At 35.3% G+C, this 19,632-nt stretch overlaps 1 protein-coding gene across 1 annotated transcript in view; it reads left to right on the top strand.

The window, feature by feature from the left end:
* LOC140169769 (monocarboxylate transporter 12-like) overlaps positions 1-16,389 on the top strand; it is a 150,144-nt gene extending 133,755 nt beyond the window's left edge. The window contains exons 3-6 of the mRNA XM_072193074.1: positions 9,577-9,717; positions 11,681-12,565; positions 13,726-13,855; positions 14,267-16,389. Coding sequence (XP_072049175.1) covers positions 9,577-9,717; positions 11,681-12,565; positions 13,726-13,855; positions 14,267-14,429 — 1,319 coding nt within the window. The 3' untranslated portion in view covers positions 14,430-16,389. The remainder of the gene's footprint in view (positions 1-9,576; positions 9,718-11,680; positions 12,566-13,725; positions 13,856-14,266) is intronic.
* The last annotated feature ends 3,243 nt before the right edge of the window (positions 16,390-19,632 follow it).

Here is a 19,632-nt window from a genome sequence, read left to right on the forward strand (position 1 = left end):
ACTCTTTTAGAAATATTGCATATTACACCATTCACACTTAAAGCCATATTATAACATTTTCAAACAAAATAGATTAGCATTTCTTTGCCATAAAATGTTAGCTTTTACTGTCAGATATATCCCTTTTATTTTTGAGCCGAACAACTACGGCAAAGCAAAGAAAATTGGAATTTACTACCAGCGCACATGTCGCCAATACGTACCACTCCTTCGGTCATGTTGTGGTGCGACCCTTTGTTGTGTATATCATCGTCCCGCTTGCCGTGTACGTACTGTGTGTTATGAACATCGTGTATGCGTTCGACTAATAATTCCATCGTAATAATAAAGCGCCGAATCCGGCGTTTTATTCAAAATCTCGGATTTTGACAAAACTACAGCATCTAGAGTCTTGATTTTTGCCGGGTATATTGGTTTAATAAAGTACAATTTAATCGTGTAAAAAAGGAATTTTAAAAATTCAGTGAGGGCGTCTTCTTCAGCAAATGTTATAATATGGCTTTAATCTAGCTAGCAATAATATTTTTTTGTCATTTTAGCCAAAATGAAGGTTACTATCTACTAGTAACCAGATAAAGGAATAATTAAGATTACGAGCTACAGAGAAAAATAAAAATAGAAATACCAAAATAAAACCTTCAAACGGCATAAGCCTTTCAAAGCAGAATCTACAATGTATCTGTTTTGGGTTCGTCATAAATTAAAGCAGCGCTATCCATGCCTGTGGTTTACATGACAAAGTCTATTGACCCTATTTGAGTCATGCTATAGACATTCACACTACAGATAAGGATGAGGTGACAACTTACACGCACCTTTCTACATTTATACCTGTGTGATAAAGTACAAAAAGTGCAAACGCTTCTTACTTGCACAACATTACAACGTGCCCGTAAGGTAATCATTTTGCGTCTTCCTTTGTTTTTCTTGCTGTGCTCGTATTAGCGATGCTTAAGGGATCTAGAATGAGCGTTTTGAGTTTCGACAGTATTTTTTATGGAACATAGAGCACCTCAGACGTATCAATTGCATTCTGAATACGAAGCATGTCTTTCTGATATTAAATAATTTTCATTTTTGAAAATCACGATATAATATAAATTTTATGACAAATTATAAAATTTGATATTTTCAAATTTTTGATATATTAACTGTTACAGTCCTCGAAGTAAATTTTATAAATCTAATGATATATTCTTAAAGTGTATGTAGCTGGGAGGAAAAGTCGACGATCAATTGAAAATTTTGACTTTTCATATTGAAGATATGGATTTTATTCCCAAAAAGACCTAATTTTTATGGTGTTTTGGGGGAAAAAATCCATATCTTCAATACGAAAGGTCAAAATTTTCAATTGATCGTCGGCTTTTCATCCCACCTACATACACATTAAGTATAAATCATCAGATTTATAAAGTTTACTTCGAGTACTGTTAAATATCAAAAATATCAATTTTTAATGATTTGCCATAAAATGTGTATTACATTGCGAATTTCAGAAAATCAAAATTATTTGATATCAGAATGACATTCTTCGTATTCAGAATGCAATTCGATATGTCTGATGTGCTCTAATGTCCCCAATAAATACTGTCCAAACGTTCATACCCCACCCCTTAAAGAATTTGTTTTTAATACAAGAAATGTCCATATTGAATTGCATTAATTTTGCAGCTATTTCATCCCTTCAATTTCTTAATTTGTAGTAAATGGTGTATATTATTATCATAATTAATTTCTAATAAAGAAAAACATCGAATTATATTTGCTGAAATCAAACCTTAACCTCATGAAATACTAGTATAAACATCTCTTATAAAAAGGATTATTTTTTACCAACAGATGTGACTCCGTATTATATTATATATTTCCTCATTTTCTCTAGCGAATAGGATCGAATTCATAATAATACGCTGTCAAGCTCAAATATATTGTGAACACAGACTGTATCAAAATTACGTCCTTGATATATGGTCACGTGACGATACAACAGGTATTTGGCCTCTGTGTTTACCTGTAATAGTAGTATGCTGTCGATGTCAATTACATATACCGTATGCAACAGTGAATTGACATCAGAGATCATGATTGGAGCATTGCAAATATGTCACGAGATGGTGCTATACCCCATTTTCTTTTAAATTACAATATTAATTATAACGAAATGATGTTGATGAAGTTATAAACATCTCAAAAAAGGAACTAACCCCTTAAATAATGACCATTATTCAAAAAGGGACTATTGTATTACAAATTTATAAAATGCGTTGGAAGCAGAATTATTTCTGCGCATTTTGACACCTCATTTGATACGATAGCCCAGAAATAATTAAAACACTGGTCAATTTAATGTAGTAAAGTCCAGATTTGAAAGTTGCACTTACATACAATTCAAAAACACTCAGATTTCATTACACAGATTTCCTTCCATTATACTGAATACAAAATCAATACAATTTACTGTAACTTTCAAGTCTTGGGTTACATTGATTTAAATGTACGTTCTGGCGTCAATATTTAGTGAATTGCTACAAATGAGGTGTCAAAATGTGCAGAAATAAATTCTGCTTCCAACGCATTTTACAGATTTGTAATACAATCGCCCGTTTTTTTAATAATGGTCATTATTTAACGGGTGTAGTTACTTTATTTGAGATGTTCATATTAGAACGGTCGTGGGCTTCCATGACATAACTGGAATTTAAGGCACAAACTGAAAGTACCCTTCCGTAAAAATCCCACCAGGAAATAAGGGCACAACCCCTTAATTCTTCTTGGGATTTTTCAGAAGATCTAGGAGGAAGCTTTTTATTAATTGTGGACGTGAAATTTACCCTAAGGCAAAGGAGCCCATGTTGCTCCATTAGGCGAATATTTTCGGTACGTTAACTGCAATGTCACAAACTGTACCAAGCTTCAATAGTGTTTCTTTAAAAGATGTGTCATCACACTGATCTTGGATGAACATCTTTCAGATATCTTTAAGCTTATTATTATCAGCTGAGAAGCGTGTCAAATATAGAACACAAGGATTGCACCGGTTTAATCTCATTATTTCATTTTGTGGTCAGTTTGGATGAAGGAAGTTCACATGGTCACCCAAAGTCTGTACATATATCCGTACTCGCGTCCTATCCTTTACTGAGGAAAGTGACTTGTAATGTCATAGGGAATCGCGTGGTTTTAGACATTTCTATCCATCTTACTATTACTCCCAATGTGATGTTGTCTCTCTCAAAGACCAGCTACATTATTAGTGTTAATTTCAAATTTGTCTAAGCCTTCTTACACTGGATTCTGGCATTAGAAATACAGTGTGGACATTATGTGAGCTGTTCCCGCATATCTAGTATAGTAAATAATGAAATGTATGTAATGTATGTATTTATCAGGGATTCATTATATTCATGGTTCTTCAAAGTGCTAGCTGTTATTTATTTTTGAGCAGTAGAACTGCTTACGGGTTTCCAATAACAGCTTTTACTATGTGAAATGTTTTCAGGCGATGCGACCGTGTGATCACATAGAAGCTAACGCAACATGAACTGTCACAGTGTGTTTGTACACTAAGACAGTCTTTCCATCGCTAACATTAATATAAACTGTCAATTTCAGGGCTAGAATTTACATTTGCAACATGTTCAACGTGCAATCCAATGGAGATTGAAGTATTTACACTTTTTTCTAGTGATAGTTCAGGCGGTACTACACCCCTTGATAAATTTGTGACTATCTTTGCATTTTCTCAAAAAATAATAACACACTTGTATCAAAAGTTATGTATATTATATAGGGGCAAGCAATCCACTGGAATTTCAGTGACTCAAGACAAGCGGTACGTTATTTATGATAAGAAAGAGGTACCGCTAGAATGTACCTCATTTCTTAACATATTATAATAAACCACTTGTCTTGAATCACTGAAATTTCAGTGAAGTAATTGGATTCCTTGCCCCTATATATACAGAGCTTTTGTTACCAGTGGGTAGTTATTTTGTGAGAAAATTAGTCACAACATTTATCATGGGGTGCAGTACCACCTTAAAGCAACTCTTCCGTAATAATATGGGATTAGGTTGTACAATATCTACATGTATGCGTTATCACATTCTTCATCAAGTAAATTGTAATCCTACTCTATGTGACGGCCCCATATAATTTACTTGTCACTGCTGCAATATAAATAGTAAGCCACTGATTTTTACACATTTTTTAAAAATAATATCCGATTCACACCTAGTAATTTAGATTACAATAGTAATTCCCTTTTCTATTTAGCCAGATATACACACTTTGCGTAGATATGTGCCAGTACGGTTGATCGAGGGTAAATTCTGAAGTTGTCAACAATTAAAATTTCCCCGATTTTGCGATATTTGGGTCGGTCGGAAATAAACAAAAACATGTAAAGAGCCACTGGGCAACCAAAAACATATAATTGTGATTGAAACAAAACATTCAATCGGCAGATAAACATTGTAAAGCAAAATCGGCGTTTTACATGTTTTGGTTTTCTTGATAAAGCAGCGCTAAACTGTTATACGCCTACGGTACAAAAAGACGTAAAGTCGTTTGACCCTACCTGAGCCATAGTCTAGACACTCACACTTCAATATTCAGACGAGGATGAAGTGACAACCTGCATGCACGTTTCTAAATTTATACCTGGATGTTAAAGAATCAAAAAGTGCAAGATCTCCTTAATTTATCACAAACCATGTAAACACAATGTGCCTGAAAGGCATTCATGTGATCTTCTTCATTTGTTTTTCCTTCTGCGGTTGTAAAAGTATTGAAATTAATTCGTTTTTAATACAATAAATGTCTTATTATAAATGTATTGAATTTTTGCAATGTATTAAAGACCCATTCAGTGATCCCAGCGCAAGTGTAAAAAATAGAATCGTTTATAAATCGCTTAAAAGTGAAGGATAATTCATTCAAATTAACATTTGGTTTTTTTGAAATAAAATACTTGGCAAAAACGAAGAAAACAGCAGTATCGACGAAGTTGAAGCCCCATGCGAATACATGTAGCTAATGTATATACAATCAGTATACAAATGACAGATTCACATATTTAATGCCTCTTTTGTCTTAAATACACGGCTTTCGACTGAACCACTCACAGCCTATGTTAGCACATCTATGACAATGACAAAGGTACCAAAATCTGAATTTTGATGATTTTTATGATCGTTCGGATGAGCAAATCACTGAATGGGCCTTTAAACAAATTTGCGACTTCTTCAAACCTAATTTTACTTCATTCTTAGTAAATTGTGCATAATTCTGCAATGATTTTGAGTTTTTGTTATGATATTGTTTAATTTTAGATTAAGTGATAGCTATTACTCGTATATAAAAGTGAAGGGATAACATCCTCGTTAATAAAAATGTAGAAAAAAATGGTCGGTTTTGAGAATATATCAAAAATTGCCATTTAGGTTACATTTTGTGCTAACAAAACATTATGTGAAAGAATTGTGCGAATAACGCTTTAAATGTGTGACAATAATTTTAAAATCCTCACAAGCTGAGACAAATATTTGTTTTTACATCATGATTTAAAAGACGATATTAAGCCAGGTTTTAAAATGTTGACTGTTACAGCATTTTGTCAAATTCAACCAAAAAGCAACCAGTCCGCAGGGCAGACTGCTCCTAAAAGTAACATGTCCGACCTAAAATAAAAGTAACTTGTCCATATATTGTACGTGTAACTTTGATTTTGATATATCGGTGCTCGGGCGCTGTATTAGTGTTTAGTTTAATATCAGTTCACAAAATGTGTGCGATTTGCAATTTTAATGCTGATTTGCAATTTTAATGCTGAAATTTACCAAAATAAGGACAATATCCTAAGAAGTTCAAACGGAAGAAATTTGGTTAATTTTGTCATAGTATTTCGGCGATTGTAACGCCACTACTATTATAGTAGCAACATATTAGGGCGACCGTCGGACGGGCTGAATAGAAAAATAGCCCGTCCGAAGACAAAGTAGCCCGTCGCGGAAATGCGGTCGGGCTCCATTTTGCTACCTTTAGTTACGACTTTTTGGGCTTATTTTGATGGTTGGGTATCGAGCATCGGAGCATGTATTATCAAAAAACATCAAAATATTTGAGGCGGAATATGAATAATTTCCAACTCTTCTCCAGCATAGAAACCATTGTTTTAAACTGTTGTGGATATAATTGATATAGTTTTTGTACGGTAACCGGTAAATGTCGAAATCATTCCAAGAAATCTATGTTTTCATACCAACATGCGGCACACACAGTGTTAGGTAAATAAAAAGAACTTTGATCACGTGTCAGTATTAATAAATACGTGGCTTCAATATTTGTGTAGTTAACCTTAAAATAAATGCTTGTTCTAACTTCTCAAGTTCAAATATCAACGAGTACCAGAGGTGATGCTTATGGTACTCAAGTGACTTTATACTCAAACCTCAAGCCATCTAAATAGCCACAATATGAATCATTGAATCGCAAAATGTGATTAGGTAAATGGTTGCCACAGGCAGAATTTTCACCAGGTACGTCCTTGATATATGCTCACATGACGATACAACAGGTCTATGGCCTCCGTGTTTACCTGCACTATTGCTGCTGTCGATGTCAATTACATATAACGTATGCAACAATGAATTGACATTGAGATACAAGTCGTGATTGGTGCATTGCAAACAAGTCACAAGATGGTGCTATCTTTACTTTAGATCACAAACTAATGCAGTTGCGTCTGAGACAGAGGTGCATTACATTTAGTTAAAGGGATGTGTAGAGATATTCGATATAAAAATGTTTATCCTATTAAAATACTCATTTTACTACTTATTAAATTGAGCAATCTGCATAATTGGGCCAAATTGATTTATATTTATAATCATACGTTCCCTAAACAGTAACACATCTCAATCAATTCCTTCTTTAAATGTCCATTAGCCTACTATAGTGGCGTACGTATGCCCAACATGGTTCCGAATTTGACAACTTAGGTTCAGAATTACGTGTCCTTGCAAAAAATGAAACTACAGCATTTGTCTTAGATTTGTCTCTCCTGATATATACAGCCTGGCCAAAAGTATTGCAACATCGTTAAAAATGAAGAATTCGGCAAACTGAAAATGTATCCGATATCCTGTCGAATCTACATTACGTCCTAGAAAGCAATGTTCTTTTGTTCTTTGCGTGAGACGGTTAAGATCGGACTAATCAATGGGATGGAAGGTGTCCACTGTGGTAAATTATGCGCATATCCCAGTGTTTACGATTGCAAAAGAACGGAAATATGTTTAAACACAGAGGGGAAGAAACGTTAGACCACAAACTGTCCAAGTGCCTGAAATTTGGTCGGCAATTGTTTTATTGATTCCTTCGACGTATCAGGGAAATGGTTGAGGGAGAATGATTCACAGATGTATCGGGCAGAAGTAATGAATAACCTTAGAAGACAAAGGTCATGCAATGTCTGGGGGGCTTATTAGGTACCAAGTGACCTTGGATCACACTATAACATCGTTTTGTGTGTTTATTACGTGTTTAAATTTCCTCGTTTGACTGCTACTTCCATTTTCTTTTTTACAAGCACCATTTCCGTGTAACCTTCTTCAGTAACCAATTTGCCAAGGTCTGCCAAGGTCTGTTCATAAACCGTATCACTTACGAGTGTTCTATCCTTTACTGTTATCCTTTGCTGTAGGACGAAATCTCTTATGTCAAATGGGGTCACATATAGATTACTCCTCGTTTACATTAATGTTAATAGTATGTTAGTATTAATTTAAAGTTTTTTCCCCACTAGATTGTTACATTAGATATGCAATGTAGACATTAAGGAAAATGTTTCTATATCCTTAAGTGATGGCCGTATAAGGGAATTTTTGTGCAGTAGAGCTGCTTAAGGGCTTCCAATAACAGCTTTTACTATGTGAAATGTTTTCATGCGATAAGACCGTGTGGTCACATAGAAGCTTAGGCAAAATGAAATGTCACAGTGTGTTTGTACACTAAGGCCGTCTTCCATTGCTAGCATTGATATGAACTGTCAATTTCAGGGCTAGAATAAAGTGGTATTTCTTCACGCTATAGAGTGTTCTGATGTTATCGAAAACTTTAGCTAAGTTCATAGTTGGTCGTTTTGTCAGAAAAGCGAAACACACGCATGAAAACGGTGTCGAAATTTGCGCATTGAGCATGCGTGCGGTTCGGTTTTTTTAAAAAGCGATCAAGTATAAATTTATCTTTTGAGTTGTTTTAATACCATTCTTGTTTTACTGATTTCTATTATGCGCATTTACATGTTTCATGTTGTCACAACACCTTACGGGCTTACATCAAAATACCTTACATGCGTACAAAAAAAGATATTTATAAGCCTCAAGGTACTTACTTAAGTTGATTTCAGAGGTACATAGCGCATAGACTGAAATCGCTATTTTGGTAGCAACTTACATGACATACGCATTTTAAAGTGTCACCATGAACGAAAATAAATATGTGACCATCCAGCACAACTGAGCCCTGAAGTCACCAATCATCATTTATGAGATATTCAACCAAAATATTTTGCTTGAAATTAGCTTTAAAATGATGTATATCATGTCTATAGTACAAGACATTTAAGAAGTGAAAAATCAATAAAACAGTCAATAAATCCTTTGTTTCCTATTGTTTTTTGTAAAGTTCAATGGAGCATATCTCAATAGTGGCACTGGAGACATCCGGGCTCAGTTGTGGTGGATGGTCACATATGACAACTGTTCTTTGTAGTATCTATCTCAATGAGTACTAATCCAAGTATTTGTTTTGAATCCTTTTATCGCCCTTTCTACGCATACGTAATCATACATAAAAAAACAAAATGTATGACGATCATTACCTATTATGACACCTTTCGAGTTTACTTCACATAATTTGATGACAGGTTGACTTTCCATAATATGTCTACTTGAATAACACTTTTCAACATGCATTTCAAAGGAGATTGAAATATTCATTCTTTTTTAGCCATAGTTCAAGTCACTCTTCCACATTTTAAATGTCCAGTCAGTGATTTGATCATCCGGACGAACGTGAAAATCATCAAAATGATGGTACCTTTGTCATTGTCATAGATGTGCTAACATAGCCTGCTAGTGGTTCAGCCGAAAGACGTGTATTTAAGACAAAATAAGGCATTTACATGAATCTGTAATTTAAACTTCGTGAATACTGCTGTTTTCTTCGTTTTGTGCCAATTGTTTTACAAAATTACCAAATGACATATTATTTGAACTGACTTATCCTTCACTTTTAAGCAATTTATAAAACCATTTTAATGTTTTTACACTTTCGCAGGGATCACTGAATGGGACTTTAATGACAAGGGATCAGATTGGTATTTTTCGTGGAGGTTTACTAAGATAGGTCCACCAGCCAAAATATAGTGAATAATAAAAAAAAAAAAGCCACGTTTGTTATTTATTAAGCCATCTTACCGTACGTAACGTTACGAACGACGGCAGCAAAAAACTCTTTCTATTGTAGTCTTAACAGCTAATGTGTTCTCATTTATTACTAATCTTACAGGTTTGGTGAGTGGGCCGTTGTGTCAAAAACTAGGATGTCGACCCGTGGCAATGATAGGTGGTATATGTGGTGGCACTGGCCTTGTTCTAGGAGCAATGGTCGGCAACATGCTGCAACTATCCTGGTGCCTTGCTATAGCAGGTAAATATACATTCTCAAAGTGCTGCAAGTATCTTGCCATAAATAAGTCTGTCTTGCCTGGATCTTTTCGATCTCATTAAGTGATGTAATTTTCGCGAGCAGATAAAATTTGTTAAATTTTAAGCCTTCATCATTTTGCTCTTTAAAGTGGTACTATACACCCCTGATAAATTGACTAACTTTGCATTTTTGTCAAAAAAATAACTACACACTGGTAACAAAAGTTATGTATATTATAGGGGCAATGAATTCAATTACTTCACTGAAATTTCAGTGATTCAAGACAAGCGCTTCAAGTGGTTAATAAATGAGGTACATTCTAGCGGTACCTCTTTTCTTATCATTTTTTAGTTACCAATGTGCTATTATTTTTTGAGAAAAATGCAAAAATAGTTAAAAACATTTATCAAGGGGTGTAGTAACACCTTGCCGCATTAAATTGCATCTATATATAATAATGATAGACGAATGCTTAGTAACAACAACATTCTTGTATTAAAAATATGGACTTTTCGAATACGTGATAATAATGGTGTTCGTAAAAATTAATGACGATAGTTGTCGAAACTTAATGCCGAGGGCAGGCTAACATTTGTAAGCCAATACTGCCGGTAGTGCGATCAATTTCGATGGGTTGGAACACTTGTAGAATACAAGACAGGCAGTAATGAATGACATGATGATTATGTTGATGGTGTTTGTAATCTTGCCAATAATGACTGGCAAATTCGTGTTTGGTTTAAAAAATCCAGTCTGGATTTCTTTGTCGTCTTCAGATAAAGCTCAGTTTTGAAATTATATCTATTGACAATCTTTGACATTTGGTTGAAGGTATTCATGAACACTCAACCTTTCAAAAATTATCGCTTTGTTTCTAAGCTTATAATTGCGATTCAAACCAGATGTTCAAACGTGACATCCGATCTTGTACGCACGATGCGTTAATTTATACCAGAATTGGCTTCTTTGCTTTCTATTAGATTGGAAATTTCTATCAAAATTATTAAAGCAAAGGTCATGCAGCATGTTTTTTACTAAAGGCATTGTTTGCTGTCAACAAGTATTCATGTTTTTAATTGCATGAAACATCAGCGTTGTGGTTTATAGAAAAAGGTGAATATACAGGTGATTTGAGATCGGCTCTTAACAGGGCATATCTCTGGTTATTTGCCAACGAACTGTGCAATGTTGGACTAAAATGACATTAAACAGCCCAAAAGGGTAAACAATCATATATTCGGCTATATTTTTGGCAACTATTTATTTATTTATTTATTTATTTATTTATTTATTTATTTATTTATTTATTTATTTATTTATATATTTATTTATTTATTTATTTATTTATTTATTTATTTATTAACCTGGCGTGACAAATCAGTGCACTGGCACTGTTCTCCTAAAGCCATTATCCACAACGTGAAAAGAAAACAAAATAATTCCTGGATTGGAGTGTCTAGCTTACTATTAGAAATCAACACAAATCCAGATATTCGATCTTTTCATTTTTCTTGTTGTTGTTGTTTATTTATCTATTTATTTCATTCTTATTTAACCTGGGTTAGCTAACCTTTCAATGCACTAACATTGTTCTTCCAGGGTGCCCAGGTAATTTACTTTTCAAAATGTATCCTTATATTTTGAATGACCAGTAACGAAGTTACATCTCTTTTTATTAATGTATTTCTGACAGTGCACAGTTCCCTTTTAAGGCTTTGTACAAAACTGTCTTAAAGTGCCAGTATTGAACACTCTAGTGTAGAGTGATAGCGCCCTATAGTTTTATAACAACATTGATAAGAAAAACAATTTAAATTCATTCCGTTGCTTTTTTGATTTTTGTGCATACGGACCTAAAAGGTTTGGTTTTTGAAGTCTGGCCTCTACAATTTGCCTGCGTCTAGTTGTTTTCCCACTAATGTTTTACTCATATTATACTCTCGTTTATTTTATATTCCAACAGGAATTGGTTTAGGTCTTGCCTTAACGCCCAGTCTCACAATGGTCAGCCGATATTTTGACAAACGATACAGCGTCGCCAATGGACTAGCTTACTCTGGCTCAGGTGTAGGAATTTTAGTCCTCGCACCATTAGCCCAAGTTCTCATAGTAAACTATGGTTGGAGAGGGGCTTTGTTGATCATCGGTGGCCTTTGTTTTAATGTAACTGTGAGTGGTGCCCTCTTAAGGCCACTTGTATCAAGTGTTCCTGAGGAAAAGAAACGACCAAATGGGAAACATTATGAGCCTTTACTTCCCAATGGGGTGGATCATGATGATGTAGACGATATATATCACAATGGAAACTTGGAATATATGGAATCACAAGTGAGACAACCGCGCCGATCTTGTTGCGATAGTACTTGCTGCAGTATGGACAATCTCGGGATGTCCCTTTTCACTGATATTTCCTTTGTATCTCTAATGGTGGTTCAATTTTGTGGCCGGTTTACCTACATGGGTTGGTTGATATATCTGGTACCTCATGCTATTGAAAAAGGCGTGGAACCATTAGACGCAGCCTTCTTAGCCTCTGTGGCTGGTTTTACAAACATAATAGCCAGAGCAACACATGGGATATTCGTAGACCGAAAATGGCTGACATCTCTACAATTGTTGACTATGGGCGCCATTTTGGGCGCCGTTGCGTTGTTACTAGATCCATTACTAGTGACATATTGGTCCCTACTATGCTCATCCCTAGCGTACGGGTTAGCTAGTGGTGTGATATTCCCAATATCAGTTGTAGCTATCAAGGAGGCCGTGGGGATGGAAAGATTTCCTAATGCCCTCGGATGGTCTTATGGGTTTGCAGGAATTGGACGCATGACAGCTGGATTCCTTACAGGTATGTTTGTGAATTATGTGAAACAAAATGGATTCCAACAATACACTAGCTATATAGAAGACAGCCAAAGTACGAAGTATTTTCCCCATATATGCCCGTTGCACTTATTTAAATCGAGGGTTGAGAACCAGAAAGCCTTAAATACTTCTAAATCTAAACAAATACTCAATAAAATCGCAAAAGCGATATCTAATTGAGAAGAAAAATGGCATTCGATGAAAACACAAATATTCATACGAGAATACAGATTAAACCTTAAGTTAAATTACATTATTACATAGTGCAGTTTTGAAGTTTTGAATACTAAAAGACTCTAGAGCAGATGATGGGAGATGATACTTCTCCCTCCTATAACCATGGGAAACGAAAATCATTGGTGCGCATTTGAAACTGGTTGGTGCCCTCAAGCCCGCCCTCAAGGGGTAAGGGCGTGAAGCATTTTGTAATAATTGTAATCTCCCGACCCTGTAAACTTGAGAAATCTGATGCAGTAACATTTGATGTAGATTGCATGCCCCATATTTCCCGGGATACTTTGGGGAAGTACTTGAATTATGAGAGATGCGTCGGACCATAAGAGTTCTTTATCTGTTACGATACTTATTGATGTCTTGATCAAGAAATACAATCTGAGACATACAAAATATTGCCTGACCAATGTATACGAAAGGAGTTTGTTTAGGCATATTAATAATTTGTTTTTGTTTGGATATTTATGAACAAACTTTCTAACTACCTCCCTCTAATTGACTTGTTTGATTAAGACTTATGTGGTTAGATTTAATTACTTAAGATATGAATTATATAAAAATATATGCATGTACATACAGCCCCTTACATACAACACATATGTGGCACCTTAATGCAACACATGCAGCCCCTTACAAGCAATTCATGCAGACACTGCATACACATTTTATTTCACGTATTTTGACGGGGTTTATCTTATACAGTCTACTGAGCCTAGACAATATCAAAATTATCTTAAATTAGCCAGAGCGCATTAGATCATACGACTAAATGCTTACTATTATAATGATGGAGGGCAACATACTTGAAACGGATAATTGAGTATATACGTAAACACCACCATCTCGCCTAAATATTGTATTGTTTTGACTTCTCTCTAACAATCCGTAATTACTTTTTCATCCATGCAGGTTGGCTGTTTGACCAGTATGGCAGTTACAATGTATCGTTTCTAGTGCTGGGCGGTATTCAAGCATTCTCCGTACTCTTTATTGCTATCACTTGCCTTGTAGAAAACAGAAGACAGAAACACCGAGCTAGGTAACAAGACTAAGGAAACTCTACGATGGGGTTTTTGTTGTTCTTTGGGTACTTTTTATTGCTTCTAATGTACTGGTTTGAACAACGAATGATAGATGAATAGGCATTAACCTTGGATACTTAAAAAGATAATATCCTGGTTTGTAACTAGAAACACTTTTTAGTGGTATTTTAACAAGGGTAGGCAACCTTTTAATCGCGGTGGACCAACAATATTCTTTATTACATCACGCAGGTTGCATATTTTTGAAAGTATAGACGAAAGTATCTCGTGAAGGCACAAGTTGCGCACGAAGCTGGCGGATACTGTAAGTGTAATAAATGAGATTAGGTTTTTTTCCAGAAGATCTTGTTTATATAAATACAAGTTAAAGAAAATAATATTGAGAGAACATTTTCTTTTCTATATAGATGGCCGCACACAAATCACGATCCGCGAACCGTAAGTTGCCCACCCTTGTCTTATTCGGTGTGTAAATGTTTTATACAACTTCGATGGAAACAAACGCGAACCAGTCAGGAAACAGCAAATGAGTTGACAAACCAGGTCTGGAAAGTTGACACTCTGGAATGATTTAACAAAGACATAACAGGAAACGTGTGATAGGTAATAAGTAACAGAACTTAAATGAACGATTGTGTTACATTTGCTCCAGAAACATGTAAATTGAAGCGCATACATAAAGTGCCGTGTGTATACGCAGCAGCTTAACCAAAGTGCTTTCGCTTATTCTCTCTTAATCTCGGCCCTAATGTGTTAAAAGAGTATATTATTTACATCACTAACATGTTACTTGCTTTGGTCCCCTCTTGTCATAAACTTCACATTCTAAAAATATATAGCTTGTAAAAAGGAAGACACCTGTTTTGCAGATGTATGTACCTAAACCGACCGATAACAATGTTAAAACCTTTCCCATGTGACTCACAATATAAAGTTGACTCCGACTATGGCAAAGAGAAGTACATTGTTAGTAATGTATAAAGAAAGTACACCCTCTAACTATATTAGGGCTTATATGTCTGTTCGCAAATCCTTTGGTAGGTGATGAGTTTGGTAACATTAATTAAGTTGACTGTATCAATTAATATTAACTCACTTTATGCTACCTCTACTTTAAGCAATGTTGTCATTTTCACTCTATACCTTGAGCTCTCCTTGAGGTTATTCTTCACTGATGTATCACATGCCCATTTTGTCATGGAGTAAGAAATACACTACCAGCTTCCTGTTGCTGCCGCCCAGAGGTACCGAGTAGCTTCATTGGTACTCTGGAGTACACGGGTACTCACTTTGGAATCACATGTACAGTGCACACACTGGTATTGGATGGTACTGGATTGGTATTGCACTGGTACTCTAGAGTAGCCACAAAGTAGTTGGGCAGCGGTGTACCTATGGGATTGGCAATCAGGAATCTGGTAGTGTAGTACCTGGCCCATATGGGCAAGGAAGCTACATTTCTTAGGAAGTGACCTTCACATGAGCAACTGGGGTGTCAAATGTTGACAGTCTCAGTATGACACAGACTGTGAAATAAACTTTTACGGCATTAAAGCACCCCTAATGCCATCTTAGACGTATATCATTTCCTATCATATTAGGTCACGTTTTGACAAAAATATTAAGGTTCTCATTCTCGGACAAAAACGTAGTTTTATGTAGCGATCTATTATATATATTTGTTTTGTTTCTAAAAGCCATTTTCAAAAATCCTCGTTATTATAAACAAATATACAATTGAGTATGCTTTTGAAGTAATTTGGACAACCAGCGCAGTCTACTTCGGACCCGCATTTCACCTCTATTTTAAATGACAAGCTGTGTCAGAAACAAAACACGCATGCCTTATAATGCCTATTGGCTTATAAATATTCGTAAACTTTTCCTACAAATATGAAGAAAACTTTTAAGTTTTCTTTGCTCAACTCAGATTGATGGTCCCTGAAAATTCTATTGAAGAGATTCAGTCTGCAGTGACATTGTCACAGTTACGAAAAGAAATTTAGCATCTGTAAACTCTGCTGAATTCGGCACCTTTGCTGATGGATGTGCGCAGGAAGTGGACAGCATCTTGGGTAATTTCGAACTAAAACGAGATGTGAAAATTATCCAAGAACGAATTTAGTACCCAAACAATAAACAACATTGATTTGAACAGGAAATTAAAGCAGTATTTTACTTAGTTCCTATTTAGGTGTATGCGTGTATTCAGCGATTTTCCTCGACCAAAATCGCTCGCGATTGTACCATCACCTATTTGTTTTCCTGTGTGAAAATTAGTCAACTTAAATATATTTTATGGGGTTTTGGGGTGTGTCTTACAGTTTATACATTGGAATTAAAAGCAGACATGCTAAATTTCTCGAATATTCCCGAATGTGTGGATAACATAATATACCCCAGAATTCCTGTAAAAACATTACAATTGAGTTGAGAAAAATCGCAATTTTGCTTAGAAATACGCTATCCTCCAGTTCTGTCTTATTAATATAGATCGGAAACGCATTTTAATAATGATGATGAAATACAACCAGAGACAATATAGATATTAATTAATATTAATGTAAGTATTATGCAGCTCAATCAATATGTTGTAAAATCTTGTATTGGTATAGGTGCTAAATAATTACGGTATAATTTATCAAGATTAACAGTTTAACTTGTATAGTTTTCTTGATAATCACAATATTATTTTGATTTATAATGTATAGTTTAAAATCGCTAATTATACCTGCTTTTTTTCTCTACTATCTTCGATAATTGAGAGTTTGTGAAATTCAGTTAACTTTGCTCTCTTGAAGATGACATTTAACGTCACATGATTGTGAAGTAAATGAACATGGAACGGCATTTTCGCGAGCTCTCCAAAGTCTTTTCTATCTTCGGCAAAAGAACACGGTGTTTCATTTTCTCTTTACTACTACTACTACTACTGCTACTACACGTATTATAAAGCACTTTCAACAAAAGAAACAAAGTGAGGGGAAAAAGAAAAAGGAGGCAAAAACATACTAAGCGAAGGCACAGAAGCTGAGGCAGGTTATTCCATCAAAAGAAGGATATATTGGAGAACGCCCGCCTGCACGTGATACCTAGGAACAGTATAGAGAAATGCGGCATGCCTGTCGTAAAACGCAGGGATGAAGGAAAGTCACATGGTCTACTCAGGGGTAGAAGAACCTTGTGGACAAGGTACGGCACGAGTTCATTTCGCAACTGGAATCCAGTGCCAACGGTCCAACAATGTTGAAGTATGGGTGTACTTTGGCTCCATGAAGTTTGATCTCGCACATTTTGTTTTTAATTTTGCAAACGGATTAGATTTCCTGAGGGTATCATTGAGTAAAGAACAACAGTAATCCCGTCTAGAAAAGACAATTGGGGTATTGTTGCAATTATCAAAATCGGTAAATCGTCTGATCCTCCATAGGTTACGTATCTGTCAGTTCAGGGATCTGTAAAGATGAAAAATGTGATCCTGGATTGTCATGTTGTGATCAAAAGTAACCCCAGGATTGACAGGGTGAACTTTCTTGACCTTGTCTTACACTCCTTTCCTATTTTCATCTTCCTTATTTTTTCTCCTTCTCGCACGCACCCTTTTAATTTATCTTCAGGTTTTAGCACGATCCTTTTACGACTCCACAAGTACTAATAGGTCTGTATACTATTGAAACAGCTCGCACTTATATTGTATATTGAAAAGGGTACGGCACATTGTGATGTAAATACACTGCTGATCTGACACCGAATGTATAAAAAGCAAAGTTTTACAATATTTATCTCAGAAAGAAACATTATATTTATATGATTTAAACAATGCAATATATGTGTATTTGACAAATGTATTATTGTATAACATGGTGTATGTTAACAATTTGTGGTCATGCTTAGGGTAAGTAATTATGATAATCATGATTCGGGAATTCCTCCTCGTGAATTAGGGGACTGGTACTAAAATATTTGTATAGGGCAATATTGTATTATGTGGTGTGATGGTATACGATTCTTTGTTTCACTTCAAGTTTGGTAGTGACATCAATGTTTTTCGTAATCGTTCTGCAAGCGTGTTGACAAACCGCCCTTGTATGCGTTCGTGTACGCTTTGAACGATTAACTTTACTTGCACGATTTGATACTGAGTTCAGCGAAATAATCGCATAAGTCACAACCAAACTTGAGGTGAATCAATGTATAGCATCTGTAAACTCTGCCCTTCTAAGTAAAAACGAAGTATCTACGTTAACAATTAAAATCAGATACCTTGCTTTACTTTAGGAAAAGTAAAAAGTATGGAATTAAATTTAAATTATATTTACTTATATTTACATATTTACAGGACGTCCTTGAACTGTACCGATTGAAACTTTCTTTTTAATGCCTGAACCAAACATAACCGAATAAATAATTATATGTGTGTAATTGCAAAATAGAACAGATTTCATATATTTTGAAATTTTGAAAATGGGCCTTTTTTCATGAGGCGTGTATGGTATAACTGTTTTTAAAATACTATATTCTGCTTGACTCATTGGAATTGATAAAAAAATTGAGGTATTGAAGTATGTGACAGCTGAATTATTTTTGAACAACAAAAACTATTTAGATGTGTTAGGTTCGGACATTACAACCCTCAAAATGAAAGTTTCACCCGGTACATGTATTTCAGGGACAACTTGTACTTATATATTTAGGCTACTTGGATGGTGCAGAAATACGACTCATTTATGAACGTTTTATCATGAAGTAAACTCATGTTTGTGGCGCTTTTGTACGAAATCTAGAAAGAAGCTACTGTAAATGAAAATATCATTGAAAAGAGCATATCCAAATATGGTCATGGAAATTTACGAAAATGTGAAGTTTGGAATCTTTCATCTGCAGTCTGTGGAGAGTAATAATCTCCCAGGTCAAAAGACAGCATTAGCGTTGTTATTACTTCATAACTACCACGTTTTTACTCAAAGGGCAGAACTGTAACATTATGTACATACTGTCAACTATGCACCTTTTGTGTACATTAATATTTCCCTATTGCTATGTTAACATCAATGTGTGTCTGGAAACTAAGTCACAATACAGATTATAATAATACCTTTCCAAAGTGGTATCAAGTTTATACAATTCGTTGTCGTAGTCCGACGTCACTTCCTACCGAGGTCACAACTACTTCCGTTGTGATGGATCAAGCGGCTGCATAACAACGCTATCTACGCTGTACACGTCGATGTTCTGCTGTTTGAAAATCAAGTTTTAGCAATTTCCTATGGGTTTCACTGCCTAGCAAGCTTTTGCAAGATGTTTTCCTTCTGAAATCATGAGGTTTCAGGTCTTAAATATGACTGGCAATTTAAATATTTGATAAATAGATTCCATGTATTGATATCGTCATTGTAGTTCTCAAGAAACCGTGATCCAGTCGTTATGGTAACACCCGGGGTCACCAATATGACGTCATGTCTACGATAGCGAATAATTTCGGCACAATATTGTGGTAAAAAAAATTGTCAACGTGTGATGTATAGGTACTCTGCAAAACTGATGTAAATGAGATGTATGCTTGGTGGCCTTTTAATGTATAATGACTAGTGAGTTGTATACATTGAATAGGTAATATCACTGGCAATAAAAAGGGGATGCTGACGGTTATTGTGTTGTCTGGAGTACAGCGTCCCATAAAATATTGTTGCATTCAGTAAACAAGGTTCTTTGTATCTGATCCAGAAAATGCACTTAGGGCATACCTCTGTAAGTTTCAGCGTTTTTCAACACG

This window comes from Amphiura filiformis, chromosome 14 (assembly GCF_039555335.1).
Source record: "Amphiura filiformis chromosome 14, Afil_fr2py, whole genome shotgun sequence".
Taxonomy (NCBI): Eukaryota; Metazoa; Echinodermata; class Ophiuroidea; order Amphilepidida; family Amphiuridae; genus Amphiura; species Amphiura filiformis.